At 44.8% G+C, this 17,706-nt stretch overlaps 1 protein-coding gene across 1 annotated transcript in view; it reads right to left on the reverse strand.

The window, feature by feature from the left end:
• Nucleotides 1-1,881: 1,881 nt before the first annotated feature.
• The window catches only part of LOC115475098 (BTB/POZ domain-containing protein KCTD18-like), a 52,311-nt gene continuing 36,486 nt past the window's right edge, over nucleotides 1,882-17,706 (reverse strand). Inside the window, exon 7 of the mRNA XM_030210838.1 lies at nucleotides 1,882-2,527. Coding sequence (XP_030066698.1) covers nucleotides 1,882-2,527 — 646 coding nt within the window. The remainder of the gene's footprint in view (nucleotides 2,528-17,706) is intronic.

A 17,706-nucleotide genomic window follows, 5' to 3' on the forward strand; every position in this document is an offset into this window, starting at 1 on the left:
GCAGCCACTGTTCTGCGTGGACGGGACAGGAGTAACATGGTCAAGGCCACCTCTCTTGAAATAGGATCAGCCTGCCTCCTACCAGTAGGCAGGCATGGGTACGGACAACTGAACGATGGCAATGCTCTCTAGGAGGAGTCAAAAACTGGGTTGTTTAAGCTGAGGAGGGGCCTGTGACTTCACTCCCCGCTGTTGTCGTGGGCATGAATGAGGAGATGCAATCCTCAAAGGAGCAGTAGGCGTAGAGTTGTAGTAATTAGATTATCTAAATCCTCCCGAATATCTTCTAGAAGAAGCGGTAGAGGGCTGCAGTCTGCAGAGAGTTTTAATGGTATCTGTATGTCTTTTAATCAGGTTGACTACTTCCTCAACCTTGTCACCGAATCTCCACAAAAAGGGATATCTGCTAAACACTCTTGGATTGCAGATTCTAGGTTGGAACTCTGAGGGTCAAATGCACAAAAGCTTACCTTGCTATTAACATTTGCTTTAGACTGGTTCTAGCCAGTCTAAAGCAAATGTTTACATAGCTAGGAATGCATAAAGGGGGTTTCCGTGGCTCTAAAGCGTCCCGTTAGCAGCCACCGAGAACCCCATGCAAATGTATTACAAAGAGCTCATTATTATTCTAATGAGCTCATTTATAATCTAATGTGTATTCCACGGGATGCACAGCTCCAGAGCAGCCCTAATTTAACGAGCAAATTTTATGGCTGCTCTGGAGCTGCCGGAGAGGAAGAAGCACAAACAGGAAGATATAAAGGCTGCCTGCTTGTGCTTCCTACCTCTCACCTTCCGGCGAACCCCCCCCCCCCCCCCCCCCAAAAAAAAAAAAAACAAAAAATTTTTTCACAACATCCCCCCACATCTTATTTCCCTGCTGGTCAAGTGGATCCTGACCCCTCAATCTTTTTATAAACTTTCCCTGGTGGCCCAGTGGACCATGACCCTCCTACTTATATGGTGTTTAGCCCTGTTTCAGTGCATCCCAGAATGCACTGGGCAGGGCCTGGGTGCTGCCATTTTGATCCAGGCAGGCCAGAGGCAGGAGGGAGGAGCTTTGCTCCTGCCCTCCTGCCTCCACCTTGTTGTAAAGGTACAAGGAGAGGCATGGGTGTGGGTCAGGTGCGGAGGGAGTGGTGTGTGCCTGCGCAAGGGAAGGGGGTTTGGTCCACTGGACCACTAGAGAAAAATGATTTAAAATGTTTCCGGGGGGGGGGGGGGGGGGGGGGGGGGGGGGGGGGGGGGGGGGGGGGGGGGGGGGGGGTGGGCGTGGTCCGATCACCAGGTAAAGTTCAAAAAAGACTGAGGGGTCAATTTCAACGGGAACACCAGGGTAAATAAAAATAAAAACCCAGTGGAGGTCCACCTTTGACAGCTTTATTTGCAAACAGCGAGGATGCACAAAAGGGGATCCATGCAGCTCAGCAATCCCCTTTGGTGCATCGCTGGCTGTGAGCTAGGAAAGACGTTCGCATTGCTACGCCCAAAGCGGAGATGCTATGAGAGAGAGGTCAAAAGAATCAAAGGCTTGTCTTGCCAGTTATGTGCAACAATCTAGTAGTTTCCTGGGAAGTTTAGAAACTGGGAAGCCTGTTCAGGAGGAAGGACGACGCCTGCTAGCACTTTTAATGGGCATCTGTGCATACATATACAGCTTTCCTACAGTATCCTGCCCCAGACACTTGAGAACAACCATCCCTGTAGTTATATAATAAACCAAAATGCTAAACCCCAATTTTCCCACAATGAGTGGCAAAAGTGGCTAGAAAGGATGAGTTTCCAAATTTTGTAGGACCTTATATCCAGAGGAATGCAATATAAATCAGATTCAATGGGGCACACTCAATGCTGCTTACATTTAAATAGCATCTGGAATATCTACACTTTGATTTTTTCCCCCTTTTCATAGCGCTGCAGCTTTAAAGTAAAAGTGGCATTAACTGCAGTCTGTTTTTCATTCTGTAAAACATCCTCTGTCTTAGTACATGTAACTGAACTGGTGACTATTTTCTTCAGCATTCCATCTTCTGCCGTCGTAGAAGTGAAACTGTCCACAGGAGCACCTTCCAGTTTACTGCTTTTATTCAATTCTAAAGAGCATGCTGAAAGCACAGGACTCATAAGCGGCCGTTTCAATTTTATTATGCGAGTGGCTGCTGATTTCTTTTGCGTAAGAGAAGTTGGCTGGCTTGTGTTGCTGGACCCAGCAGCCTGTGCAGTGGGAGTAGCAGATGCACCACATAATAGCTGAGAGTTTGAAGGCACTGAATTACAGGTCAGAGATACAGTTCTTGTCACAGGATGGTGCTGAACCAAATTAACATTGCTAGTTCTTTTAAGGGCTACCACAGTGTGTGGTTTGTGATTTTCCAGAGAACCTTCTGGTGTAAGTAACTTTAATGAAGCTGAGTTTCTAACTTTGATACAAGTGCTTGTAGATGGGCCAGAAAATCTAATACGTTTAGGGCCTTGTTTAAAATTTACATCTTCCACAGCTTCCTCTTCTTTAAAGTCAATCAATCGCCTGTCAAGACAAAAGAAAAAGGCATGGGCTAAGTTATAAGAAAATTAAATTAAATATAGAACTTGTCTATATTGTTGTCCATGGGATAAACCATTTTTATATCAAGTGTAGAATAAACATAAACAAACATTTTAGCTCCCTACAAGCAAGGCCTCATAACACACAGGGCCCGATGTTCAAAAAAAAAAGCTGAGCTCCTAAATTTATACTCCTAAGTTAGGCTCCTAACTTTGCGACTTAATTGTCAGCCAAACTTTAGGAGCTTAAATTCTCAGCTGAAAATTCATCTTAATTTAGGAGCTTAAAAATTATGGAGTAGATATTCAGAATGGATTTACCAGGCAGGAGGGCAATATTTTCCAACTAAAGCTTGGCATGCCTGCAGCCACACACTGGTGTCTTATGACCATGGTATAGATCAGTGGTCTTCACTTGTTTTTAATTTGGGGCCACTTTTGGGCTCATTTTTGAAAGAGAAGGACGTCCATCTTTCGACATAAATCGGAAGATGGATGTATCCTTCTCCCAGAAACGTCCAAATCGGTATAATCGATACCCGATTTTGGACATCTCCAACTGTAGTCCGTCGCAAGGATGTCCAAAGTTCAAGGGGGTGTGTCGGAGGCGTAGCGAAGGTGGGGCTTGGGCGTGCTTAACACTTGACGTCTTTGACCCATAATCGAAAAAAACAAGGGCGTCCCTGACGAACACTTGGATGTTTTCACCCGGATGTGTTTTTATTACGAATAAGGCACAAAAAGTTGCCTGAAATGACCAGATGACCACAGGAGAGAATCGGGGATGACCTCCCGTTACTCCTCCAGTGGTCACTAACCCCCTCCCACCCTCAAAAAACATCTTTAAAAATATGTCGTGCCAGCCTCAGAGGTCATACTCAGGTCCATGACAGCGCATGAAGGTCCCAGAAGCAGTTTTAGTGGGTACTGCAGTGCACTTCAGACAGGCAGACCCAGGTCCATACCCCCCCCCCCCTACCTATTACATTTTTTTGAGGAAACCGCGAGCTCTACAAAACCCACCATAAACCCACTGTACCCATATATAGGTGCTCCCCTTCACCTATAAGGGCTATGGTAGTCCTGTACAGTTGTGGGTAGTGGGTTTGGGGGGCTAAGCACACAAGGTAAGGGAGCTGTGTTCCTGGGAGCATTTTATGAAGTCCACTGCAGTGCCCCCTAGGGTGCCCGGTTGGTGTCCTGGCATGTCAGGGGGACCAGTGCACTACAAATGCTGGCTCCTCCCATGTCCAAATGCCTTTTCTGACATGGACATCTTTGGTCTCAAAAATCGCTGAAAGTCAGATACGTCCATGTTTAGGGACATCTAAATTTAAGGATTTGGACGTCTCTGATGGTATTTTCTAAACGAAAGATGGACGTCCATCTCTTTTTGAAAATACGGGTTTCCCCACCCCTGCATTTGGACGTTTCACAAGGATGTTCAAATCGCAACTTGGACATTCCTTTCGAAAATGCCCCTCTTTGGTCCAAATGAGCTGAAAGAGAGCTGCCAAATATCTTCTTAGGCAACACTGTTGACCAGTTATGGATCATACATTTGACATACCACCTTTCTGTGATAAAACCAAGGCGGTTTACAAACTATACACAGATACCTTTTCTGCCTCTAATGAGCTCACAATCTAAGTTTTTGTACCTGGGGCAATGGAGGGTTAAGTGACTTGCCCAGCACCACAAGGAGCCACAGTGAGAATCAAACCTGGTTCCCCTGGCTCTCAGTCCACTGCACTAACCATTAGACTGACCAATATAAGCCAATGACATTCATCCCCTCCACCCTGTCTTCATACTTTTCATTGGGGATATCCTCAAACCAAGGTAGGCATTTCCTACTGCATTCTTTTTGTTTACTGAAAAATGCTTGTCCTTCAAGCCATGTGACTCTTCCCTCATCCAGTTCCTCCTTTCTGTCATGAGCTTGGGTAGTGAGGCAGATAGTAGTGGAAACAAACAAAAAAAAAACAAAACAGCATGACAATGGGGGCCACCCCAGCGGTCTCCAGGAGCTGCCACCGACCCCCAGACCTTGTATTGAAGAACACTGGTATAGATCGATTACAGATTTAAAATTCTCACCGTTTTCTTTGTAATACAAACACAAAACTGAAAATAAAAGGAAATAAGAATAATCCAAAGTAAAATAAAGCTGACCCCAGAAAGGAGATAACTATACTAAAACTGTCACTTCCCAGCCTAATTCCCTCTAAGGACCAGGTTGATGCAGGCAAAACTTTTTCATCCTATGCAAAAACTCAGTTACATTTTCCTGTGAGCGCTACTCGCTATTATACAATATGTTACCAATACCAATATAGTGATTCATTACTAAACACATTTTAAACTGTATTTATTGAAATGGCGTGTTTATTTTAACTATTTGCGTCCACAATACACACACACCCCCAACACACATCTTAACATCCACATACTCACTGCTCCCCCATTTACTAATATGCACATCCTATATCACACTTTCCTCATGTACATACACACCCTACACACTTTTCCTAAAAATGTTTCAATCTGTCCACACTTGCACCCCCTCCAAACACACACATACACATTGTCGCACCCCACATAAACACTGCCACACCGTCCCTCCTCCTTGCACATACCCCTCCTCTGGTCCAGTATCTCTTCCTCTCCTCCCTCCTGTTTGGCATCTGTCCCTCCATCCCCCCCACCTCCCCGCCCCCAGGTCCAGCACCTCTTCCTGTCTCTCATTCCCCCAACCCTGCTATGCCTTCAAACCTTTTGTTTACCTCTAGAGGTTGCCAGCAGTGGTAGTGATTCACACACACTGACTGTGGCTGGCTCTGAAGCCTTTTCTCCGCTGGTAAAGACAAGTCTGAAAGTAGGCCCTGGGGTGGGGGTGGGGCAAAGGTTGAAAGGGAGAGATACCAGACCACAAGCAGGAAGGGAGCGGAGAAAGATGCTGGACCCAGGCTGGTGGGCTCAGAGCTGGGGCAGTATGTGAGTTCTCTAATGCAAGCATTGCTTCCCTGCCAGGTGGCAACTGAAGGAGTTGAAGCGCCTACTCTTGGGGGAATTCTGCGCAAAACGTTTTCAAATTCTGCACACAATAAATACAGACCCCCTGATATTCAAAACCATTTAACCGGCTAGGAACGGCACCTGGCCAGTTGTGGCACGTAACTGGCTACCCGGCGATATTCAGTAGGGGATAATTGGCTGTCCCCCAGTGAATATTTCCATAGTGGCTAGGAGATAACTGGCTATATCACACGACATAGCCGGTTATTCCCGAATATTCAGCACATAACCAGCCACATTGGGCTGCGTAAATAGCTGGAATATCTTTGGCCGGTTTAAACTTAACTGGCTATCTCCGAATATTAACTTAGAAGAGTTTAAACTGGCCAAAAATAAACCAGATATTCAATGCTGGTCACCGGAAACAGCTTGGCACTGAATATACGAGCTGACTGCTGATCATGGGAGTTAGCCAGGCTCCTTCCCGCGGTCTGAATATTGGCCCCAGAGGATCTCTAATTTGAAAAAGAATGGTATTAAAAACCCTAAACTTAAATGGCTGCATGTTTGTGGATTTGTCGAGTGACGCTTACAGGAGACTTCGGCTGTGATGAACTAGGGCCGGTGCCAGGCAGACTTGTATGGTCTGTGTCCCGTATATGGTAATCCGGTTTAGGATGGGTTGGAAAGGGCTTCAACAGCAACTTCAATGGCTAGAACCTGAGGACAGTTCTGGGCAGACCTTTACGGTCTGTGTCCTGCAAATGTCAAGACAGGCTGCAGCAGGCTTCAACAGCAATTGAAGTAGTAGGAACATAAGGAAAGGATGGGCAGACTTCTATGATCTATGTCCACATTTATTGTTGATTTAATCATGAATTGATAATGAGTGTGACAATTTGGCAGACTGGATGGACCAGTCATGTCTTTATCTATTGTCACTTACTATGTAATATTTAAAAATTCTGCATTTTTTTGTGTTTTTGAAACAGAATTTCCCCATAAGGCCTGAAAATCCCTCCTGCCTATTCCCTCCTCAGGCTCTAGCCTCCCCAGTTCCATCTCTCACCCCAACTACTGTAAGACCCCTAATTCTGCCCCTAAAATCTTCTCCCGCATGCAATAAACCCATATCTCATTCTCCTTCCCTTTAGGCACACACCTCCACCTCTTATTCTATCTCTCCCACCCCTTTCCATGGCACACCCTCAAAGCTTGACTTTCCCCAACCCCAAGGCACATTCTCAGTTTTCACTGCCCCCTCCTACCCTCTCCCAGGGAACATTCACCTTGCCCTGCTCTTTTCCCAACCCTCCCCTCCCCAGCAAATATTCACCTTGTACTGCTCTCTTACCACCCCCTCCCTAGGGAACATTCACCTTGCCCTGCTCTCCCCCCCTCCCCAGGGCACATTCGCCTTGCCCTACTCTCTCCCCCCCCCCCCCAGGGCACATTCAACTTGCCCTACTCTCCCCCCCCCCAGAGCACATTCACCTTGCCCTGCTCTCTCTCACCCCCAAGGGCACATTCACCTTGTCCTGCCCTCTCCCCCCCCCCTCCCTACCTGCTCTCTCTCCCCCCCCCCCACAGAACATTCACAAACAGCCTACTGCAAACCCCACAACAAAACCAGCCTTCCCAGTCACAACTAACTAGTAATGATTTAACTGAGAAAGCTCTTGAAAAAAATTCTGAAATGTCTATGGCCTACAAACTGCCCTTTTGACCCCTGCCCATCAAAGACAGTACAACGAGCGAACAAAGGCCTCACTGAATGGGCCACTAAAATTGTTAACACCTCTCTTGTGGAAGGGCAGCTGCCAACAACACTAAAAAGAGCTGTGATACGCCCCTACTGAAAAAGGGCTCCTTTGACCAAGACAAGCTCGAAAACTACCGAGCAGTCTCTAACATTCCTTTCTTGGCAAAACTCATAGAGCACATGGTCTGCATTCAACTCAATGACTGGCTAATTGAAAATAATTGGCTAGACCCATGTCAGTTTGGTTTCAGACACGAGTACAGAACAGACAGTTCTTGTGACCCTTCTTGATGATCTGCACAGAAACCGTGACATAGTAACTGCCTCAATACTAAAGTGTTGCTGGATTTCTCAGCAGCCTTCGACACTGTGGATCATAATAAAATGCTTACAAGGCTGGAAAGAAACAGGTATGTGTGGCACTGTATTTACATGGTTCAAATCTTATTACAGACAACAGTTGGTTAAACTGACCGACTATCTAACTGCAACTGAGGAATGGGCAAACAACAGCAAACTCTGCCTGAACCCAAGCAAAACAGATTTTCTTTGAGTATCTAATACAAGTGGACAAATATCTGACTTCAAAGTACCTTTTGGGAAGTACGAACTTCCCCTAAAATCACAGATCAGGAATCTTTGAATACTGCCAGACTCATCACTCGCTCTGATCCCACAGATTCAAGCGACCTTTAAAAATTGTCTCTATCACCTGCGGTAGCTATGAAATCTCTCTTCACATATTGAAAAGACAAGTCTGACCACAGTGGTCCATGCCATAACATCACGACTAGAGTACTGTAATGCCCTGTACATTGGTCAAACCAAAAGAGTTTGCATCAGCTCCAACTAATTAAGAATGTTGCAGCATGACTGATAGAAGGCTGTAAGCGGTGTGACCATATCACACCTTTCCTGCCAGTACCTTACAGGGCTAAATGGAGGAGTGTTAGTGGTTAGGGTGGTGGACTCTGGTCCTGGAGAACTGAGTTCGATTCCCACTTCAGGCACGGGCAGCTCCTTGTGACTCTGGGCAAGTCACTTAACCCTCCATTGCCCCAGGTACAAATAAGTACCTGTATATGTAAGCCGCATTGAGCCTGCCATGAGTGGGAAAGCGGGGGGTACAAATGTAACAAAAATAAAAAAAATAAAATTGTCAAGGTCCTCAGAAAAAATGGGCCAGAGTACTTAAAGAATAAGTTAGCCCTTTACACACCTTTGAAACCTCTAAGCTCCTCTCAAGAAGCATCACTATCTGTACCCTCATCAAAAGAAATTGTACGATGTGATACTCGCCAACGAGCCTTCTCAGGAGTAGCTCCCACACTCTGGAATTTACTCCCAGAGGGGCTACTTCTAACTCAAGACTACCTCTATTTCAGGAAGCAGGTGAAAGCCTGGCTCTTCTCCCAAGCCTTTAATATATAGGGTGGCTGATCACACACCACTCTGCACCTGGACTAGCTTCCTACACACACTGTAACGTAGACCAGTTCCTTATATCTTGTTTAACTGTACAAAGACCTTGCCTAGAGTTTAGCCACCCACCTATTTATCCCAACTGACTCTGCACTACCCATCTTGTCCCCTATCTGTAGATCTGCCCTTGGCCCCTCAGCTACATGGTGAGCTGTATTGTAGAAAAGCATTAGCATCATATCTATGTTACCTGAATGTTTTAATACATGCTTATTAGATGTTTCATTAGTATTATGCTGACATTGTATTATATATCTCTGTTATTTGAATTTCAGTGCTGTTAAATATGTATATTTTTGATACTGTTTCATAGTAATCTAATAGGTTTTAATTTGCTGCTCTCAAAGTTTACCTCATTTATTCTATTCATGTTTATATTTGGCAATTTTTACTATTGTTATGCTGTTAACAAAATTGTAAGTTTTATGTTAAACTGTACCTGCTGTACACCGCCTTGGGTGAATCTCTTCATAAAGGCAGTTAATAAATCCCAATAAATAAAATAAACATAGGTTTTGCGTTCTCAGATGTCATTTCTCCTCCTTCGAAAGTCGAGAATGTCCTATCTGAATGGGATCCTCTTCTTCCAGGGTGGCAGGAGGTGTTGTCATCAATGGGTCCGTGGGGTTCTGAAACTAGGGTGTCCAATGTGTAGAGCAGCATCTGCCGCCACATTCCTTAGCCCTCTCTTGAAAGTGGATGTCAATCTTGATGCATAAGGAAACAAGTTCATCCTCAATGTGCCCCACCAGGCCCTGCCAAAAGACAGCCACCTGAGCTTCCTGATTCCACTGCAGTTCCGAGACCAGGGTCCGGAATTGAATGGCATACTGGCCCACAGTTAGTGTCCCTTGTCATAGGCACAGGAGCTCAGAAGCTACCGAGGAGACACACCCCAGCTTGTCAAATACATGCTGGAAGCGCATGAGTAAGGCCACCGGATCGGACATAAGCGAGTCATTCTGCTTCCACAGGGGAGATACCCAAGCCAGTGCCTTCCCAGAAAGGAGAGAGATGATAAAGTTGATCTTGACCCGATCAGATGGAAAGCTGGAGGACTGTAAGTTTATTAGGCACTGGTTAATAAATCCTCAGAACATTTTGGGGTTCCCATAAAAGCGCGATGGTGCTGAGACTCAAGGTTGAGGCACCAGATAAGCCCAGAAGCGTTTCTGATGGAGCAGGTCCCGGAGGCAGGTTCGGAACTGGAGGGCCTGCAGTTTGCATCGTCACCTGCTGAGCACAGACCCCCTGAAGGATTTCTGAAATATGTTGAAGCTGAGTCCATTGTTGCTGGGCGAGGTCCTGAACAGAGCCAGAAAGTTGCTGGAGTTGAAGGGCAAGCTGCTGGAGCAGCTGCAAAGCAGGTGACTCACCCAAGCTCATGGCCTTTGCAATCATTCACAGCTCAGGGTAGGTAAGCCCTTGGGCCGCTGTCCAGTTTACGCTGCCTACTCAACCCAAAGGCTTGGCAGGCCCTAACTGGTGGCAGACAAGTCACGCCCCAGCAGAGGCTAGACCTGAGAGTGGCTCTTAAGAGAGCCCTTAGGGATGCCCCGACAAGTCAGAACAGAGAGTGGCTCTTAAGAGAGCACTTTGGAGCTGGCCTGATGGAGTCGAGGCCAGGGAATAGCTGGAACCTGTAAGACCAGGAATGGCTGGAGGCACAAGGGCTGAAAGATGCAGACTGGAACACACACACAAGACACGGCTAGGCAACCAGTTGCAAAGTGTTCCAAGCTCCCGAAGCAACAGGTAGATAGAGATGATCCCCACATGACTTAGCTAGACTGGTGAACTACCTCTACAGAAAGGAAGTCACTGAGTTTGTAAAGATACTGGAAGAGCTGTTCAAGTGTCCATCTGCCACTTGGTGCTACTTTTTGGACGCTTTTCTGTTTTGAAAATGAACCTCATTAACATATGGATTAGACGTTTGCATGTGTCCAGATTAGTGCCTCCTTAGAAGGTATTGAGAGCAAAGGATACCTTATTTATTTGTTGGGCAAACTGGATGGACCATACAGATCTTTTTCTGCTGTCATCTACTATGTTACTTAGAGCCGAGGGTCAACATTAATAAATATCTCACCTCTGATTTTCTTTTAGATTTTCTTTATATCTCTTATTTTTGTATCTTATTGAGACCAAAATAACCAAAACAGCTTTGCATCAAGAAGAAAAAGGTGGTCAAAAACTTTCAACCCCCCCCCCCCCCCCCCCCCAAATATACATTCACATCTCATATCTGCAGCTGGTAATCTAGAAACAAAAGGTCTGTACTCTGATGACCTCCCGGACATCACCAATAATCTCACTAAACTTAAAAAAATTAAAAAAAAAAAAAAAAACTAGGCTGTACTGGTCAATCTGAGAACCCTTCAAAGTGTATTAAGAATCCCACTCCGGCTGTGGGTGACAGGGACTGAATATACATCTCCCAAATAGATAAAGGAGAAATTAGATCTTACCTGCTAATTTGCTTTCCTTTAGTCCCTCCGGACCGGACCAGGATTGGACTGATGGGTTGTGCTCGCCTACCAGCAGGTGGAGACTGAGAAAAAACTCTGACTCTAGAGAGCCAATAGGAGCCCTGGCCATGTGACCTTAGCCTCAGTATTTGAATAACAAAGCAGGAAAGAAAGAAAGACCTTCTGTGCCGTATGGAATCCTAGCAGCCACAAAGCACTCGGCAATGCCAAGTATCAGAGCTCACCAGCAACTCTCACCAGAGAAGTGGTATGGCCCAATATGTATTACAGCTCACCAGCAACTCTCACTAGAGAAGTGGTATGGCTCACTTGTACTATAGCTCACCAGCAACTCTCACCAGAGAAGCGATATGGCTCACATGTAATATAGCTCACCAGCAACTCTCCCCAGAGAAGTGGTATGGCTCACGTATAATATAGCTCACCCGCAACTCTCACCAGAGAAGTGGTATGGCTCACTTGTCTTATAGCTCACCAGCAACTCTCACCAGAGAAGTGGTATGGCCCACTTAAGATTTTATATATATTCCATCAACTGAGCTTACCAGCAACTCTCACCAGAAAAGTGGTAAATCATATTTAAGGTTTTATAGATTTTCCAGCAACTGAGCTCAGCCACAACTCTCACCAGAGAAGTGGTATGGCGTATTTAAGGTTTTATAGATAGATTCCAGCAATTGAGCTCACCAGCAACCACCAGAGAAGTGGTATAGACCACGTAAAGTTCTGTATATATATATAGTATTGTTCCACGAATCGTAAAGGAATGAATACACTTCCTACTGAATACACTTCCTACTTAATAAAAGAAGCTAAAGAGTAGAGAGAACATGGGAGGGGCCTGGTCCGGTCCAGAGGGACTAAAGGAAAGCAAATTAGCAGGTAAGATCTAATTTCTCCTTCCTTAGCATCCCTCCGGACCGGACCAGGATTGGACTGATGGGAAGTACCAAAGCAGTAATCTGAAGGGAGGGACCCTATGAAAACTGCAGAGAAATGTTCATGCTGCATAGGCCACCTGGCGACAACTAACATGTAGTGTGTCCCAATGAGCAAAATAAAATGAAACTAGGACTAAGTTGCCAACTTACCAATGTGCACCGAGAGCACCAAAAATCGCCATAGTAAGAATAGAGCCCGCTTCTGAAGTTGTGGAATATGTTGTAATACGCTGTGGAACTGCCCTCTCAGCGAGAAGAGAAATAGACATTCTCATTTCCTTGATCCTTCGCGATATAGCGGGTTAGAAACAATGAAAAACTTTTACGCCTACTGGCTAGAAGGACAAAACCAATAAGAACAAACCGATTGGGAAAGGTGAAAACTTTAAACTACAGCAGACCGAAAAGAAGTTACCAACCGTAGAAGTATTCCACACATAGATCTACTTGCTGCAATGGCTACTGGGAAACACTGCTTGAAGAGGAAAACTTTATAGAAAAAGTTATGGCTACTAGAAAACAGAACTTTAAGAGTCTGTTCACCTAGTTCACCTAGCTGGTGGACGAAGCGGGAGGTACAGGTGCAGGACTCCTTTAAGAAACCGCTTTGACAGTGGATGCTGCATAAGCGTGCGGTTGTCAACAGTATCATGCATCACTGATAGAGCTGCCAAATGAACTCTAATGGATGAGTAAGACAGACAAGATTTCGCAAGATGCAGAAGATATTCCAAAACATGCAAAATGGATACTGTTTGTGGAATGAAGTGGCGAGAGGAGTACCACAGAGTGAACCGTCGCCACTTTGATTCATAGGACTTTAATGTAGATTTCTGTCTGGAAGCAATTAAAACTTGAAGTACTTCCTGCGAAAATATCAAAGATGTTGCAGACCCAGTAACCACGCCATAAGTTTGAGTGACTGGGGGTCCGGATGTAGAAGGGTGCCTTGGTTCTGCGTAAACACCTAGTGAGATGATGGAAGAAACGCATAAAGAAGGCTGAAAAACCCCTGCTGGACGTTGGCATCTGTCCCTGTCTCCGTCAAGACTGTTGCTGAACAGAAGAAGCAAGAAATGTTCGTGAGCCTGAAGGCAAAAAGAGATAGCCCTGAAGTGTCGCAGTGAGGAAGTAAGGCTGAAAAAATGAGAGTCCATTCACCTAAATGCAGGGTGACACAACTAAGAAAAAATGAGTACAAACTCAAGAGTATACTCTTAACTCCTCCTTGGCGTATGACATAACCCATTGCCATGGCAAGGACCAACATAGCTCTCTCCGCCTTGTTTGTCAGTAGGGAAAACAAAATTCACCCGAAGGTAAAACGAATTGCTGAGGTCCCCCAGAAAAAAAATATATACAAACAAGCTTCTGCCAAAAAGTGTACTGCACGAAGCATCCCAATGACAGAACTAAGGTTCTTGAGATAACTAGATGACACTTAAATAGTGCGATTGATGACCCTGAGATTCGCAATAGGATGAAGGAAAATTCCTTCTTGGGCATTAGAAAGTAAAATTGCATTCTGCAGAATAGAGCGAGGAAATGGCCGAAGGCCCAAGGTCACCAAGAAAAATATAAACTGGGATGTTTGCAGAGGAGACAAAAGACTGTGCGCCAACCTGACTAAACAAAGAGAAAATCAGAGATATCTGATGAGAGATCAAATGAGAGGCCTGGCTACAATCACCACCCAACCTAGAGACTGTAAGAAATGCAACACCCGGTGCGTGACCTGAGAACTCTGCTGATAAGACTTTCTCCAATTAGGCAGTCGTCTAGGTAAGAATGAAATGACCCTAAGAGCGCAATGAACATCCTCTTAGATCTATAAAAGAACGGAAGAGAGAGTACTGCTGAAAATGACCGGTTAATGCATAAGCAAAAAACTAGCCATTCTCTGGATCCTGAGGAGAAGAGGAAGGGTGACCAAGGACACCAGTTAAATAGGGCTACAAACTCCAACCCTATCTCTATGGCGTTCCATAGTTGGGTAAGTTCTGAATATAGAAAGTTCTGAATATAGGAGTCCACCAGCTATGGTAGTACGCTCCGGAGAGAAAAAAATTGTCCCAGTATGAACGTCTGATTCACTGGCCTGTAATTTCTTGGATCTCCCTAATCCACATACCACTAATCCACGTACCACGGTCATGCGTCCTCCCTCACTGAGAGGTAGATTGTAAGCTCCTTTGAGCAGGGAACGTCCTTCTTTGTTAATTTGTACAGCACTGCGTAACCCTAGTAGCGCTCTAGAAATGTTAAGTAGTAGTAGTAGTACCAGACTCACACCCAATAGATATGAATGTTGAGCTTGTTTCAGGTTAAAACACCGAACTTAGGCCCAGGGTCCCCGGTGTTTCTAGTGGTGAACAGCCATGGCAAATATTGTATGCGTTAGTTTGCAGAATTACTGCAAAGCCTTGCTTTTGGAGCAGAGATTTCTGTTCGATACTCTCGTGAGAGGTTTTTTTTTTGTTTTTTTGTTTTTTCTTTTCTTTAATGCTGTTCTGGCTGTAGAAAGGTGGACATTTGAGCTTCCCCAGAATGGCAAAACTTATGTACCTATGCCCATTAGATATGAATGCTGGACTTGATGGACTTTAGGCCTTACCCAGCATAACCATACTTATGTACCTATGGTATAAATACACAGGAAGTGAGTGAATCCCCTTCCAATTGAAAGAACACTCTGGAGTGAAGGCGCATAGAATGAAAATGAAAAAGGACAAACTTGGAAATTACCTGTAACGAAAAAAGTGAAGTTGTGCCACAGCCACTTGGTGAAGGCAGTGTAGACAAGACTGTATCTGAATTCAAGAAAGCTTGATATAACATCAGGTCTCTAAGGAAGAGGAAGACATAGCAGATGGTATGTATAGGCATACTGGACCAAACCAGGATGTTTATAATCTGCCAATGCTGAACTGATAGAGTAGTGACAAACACGAGTAGATGGTTTGAGGACCGTCCACTATCTTTAAGTGAAAGGATGACTTTATTCTCTAAGTGACCATATGTCCTGTAAAAACCAGAAGAAAGCTAAAATGAAAAATGAGAGGCTTCAAGGCAGTTGGAAAAGAAGGGAAGACATGAATAAAGCATGCCTGCTAAGGCAGCTGAGTGACTGGGAGCTTGGTAGACAGGACTGTCCCTCAGAGAATATGAAAGAGCTGATATATCCCCATGGCATCTGAACAATATACTGTATGCCTCTAGAGAAGGCTTCTTAAAGTCGGAAAAAGAAAACACTGTGTAACACTACAGCCATTGAGAGTGTCTGTTAAGTTCTTAAAACACTATATAACATCATACGCATGGAGTAAAATGCTTGAAAGGAACTAAGATATTATGGTCAGAATTGCAAAGTACCAATCAATTGACTCTTAGACAATGTAGTCCTATTCACCAGGGAATGAGAAAGACAGAAATTTACTCTATGCCTATAGAGAAAGTTTCTAAAGTTCTTAAAACACTGTATAATACTACAGCTATTGAGGAAAATGCTTGAAATGAATTATGATATTATGATAAGATGCAGATTTTCCACCAGGCAATGAAAAATGACTGAGCACCAGAAAAAACTAGTGTTAACAGCCCCATGATACATAGAAATTTAAAAGAAGAAAAGCTTGTTATATATCCATATATGAAAGGAGCCCCCTTTCAACCAAATATTGCCTGCTGATGTGAAGAGCATTTTAGAATACGCCGTTCAGCACATACAAAAGTGTACACATCTTGGAGCCGAACTGCTCTATGAACTGCAGCCTTACCTTCAGCAGAGAGATCCCCGACTGATAAGATGGAGGGAGAAACAAAATGGCCGCCGTTCGCTCCACTGGCCCTGTGGCGATTGTCGACAGCGCGCCCGACACCTCCGAACAAGCGGAGCCCAGTGGAACGGCGAAGAAACAACAGCCGGCGAAAAAGGCCCCGAAAAAACTGGAGGCAGCACCGGACCCGAAGAAACCTTGAAGGGAGAGCAAAATTTACATGTTCCGGCTGCGTGAACTGCGCGACGCTGACCGACAGCAGCTGTTTGAACTTTTAAGCCATATCGGAAAAAACAGGTGGCCGCGCTTACGCGGTTCGCACCTTTCTTTTTTTTTTTTTTTCATTTGTTTAAACTGCCTCCACCAAAACGCAAGAAAATGGAGGAAATTAAATCTGACGAGAAAAATCGCAGTTTAAAGTCACAGATACTGAATTATTTTCTTTTGTTTGTTTTTTGTTTTTGTTTTTTTTTATAACCCCTCAATCATAATAAAACACTGGAGCTGCCTGCTCGTTAGAAGTCTGGGGAAAGAAAGGCTGCTTCTTTGAATTTACTTTTATTTGATTTAATTCTTTTAAAGCAGCTACCTGTTAAAAGTGGCTGCCTCTCCCAAAGACGGTACACCTTTCCAGAGAAAGGGACGGCCCTTCCCTGCTAAGCCAGGGAGATGGGGAGGAAGGGGGGTGGCCTCGAGACACCCGAGTTTAACACCCCCGAGGCTGTCAAAGAAAGAAGAGAAAGGAAACCCTGTCAAGCCTCTAAATAAGATTCCAGGCACAGAAGAATTATCACAAATATCTGTAATATCTAAAGAGAAAAGGAGAGAGACTAATGGGCTCACTTCCTACCTGCTGGGAGACTGAGAAAATACTGAGGCTAAGGTCACATGGCCAGGGCTCCTATTGGCTCTCTAGAGTCAGAGTTTTTTCTCAGTCTCCACCTGCTGGTAGGCGAGCACAACCCATCAGTCCAATCCTGGTCCGGTCCGGAGGGATGCTAAGGAAACTTTTTTTTTCCATTTGAGAGAGCTCTCACTCCTTGTGCACTCCAAAAGAATCCAAGCATGGAGTTTGTTATGCCAGGCCCAAAAGGAATGGATGGTATGGCTATGTACAAACCCCTAAAATGATCTTTTTCCCCCATGAGGCAAGCTTTCCTTAACAGTTGGTGCGTACCCATACCCTGCAGCACAAAGAGCTCATATTTGTCAATAAAAAATCCATGGGGGAAAATAGGATCGGTGATTTCAATAAAGGCCCCCACAAAATAATGAATCGAGTGCCAAAAATCCTGTCCAGGCCTGGCTTAAAGTGTTCCCCCGAATAGGTAGTAAATCAGACTTTATTGCTGAAATATACCACAAAGATGTAGTTCCCTCCAAAGATCTTGTAAAAGATGCCCAGATGATCGAAAGCTTCGCGCTGTTCCAAAAAGTGCTCTAAAAATAGCACTGAACAGCGCAGGGCTTTACCGCCCATATGATCAGAGATAATAGCATGCAAACTTATGTGTGTAACATAGTAACATAGTAGATGACGGCAGAAAAAGACCTTCACAGTCCATCCAGTCTGCCCAACAAGATAAACTCGTATGTGCTACTTTTTGTGTATACCCTACTTTGATTTGTACCTGTCCTCTTCAGGGCACAGACCGTATAAGTCTGCCCAGCACTATCCCCGCCTCCCAACC

Source organism: Microcaecilia unicolor, chromosome 7 (assembly GCF_901765095.1).
Source record: "Microcaecilia unicolor chromosome 7, aMicUni1.1, whole genome shotgun sequence".
NCBI classification, from domain to species: Eukaryota; Metazoa; Chordata; class Amphibia; order Gymnophiona; family Siphonopidae; genus Microcaecilia; species Microcaecilia unicolor.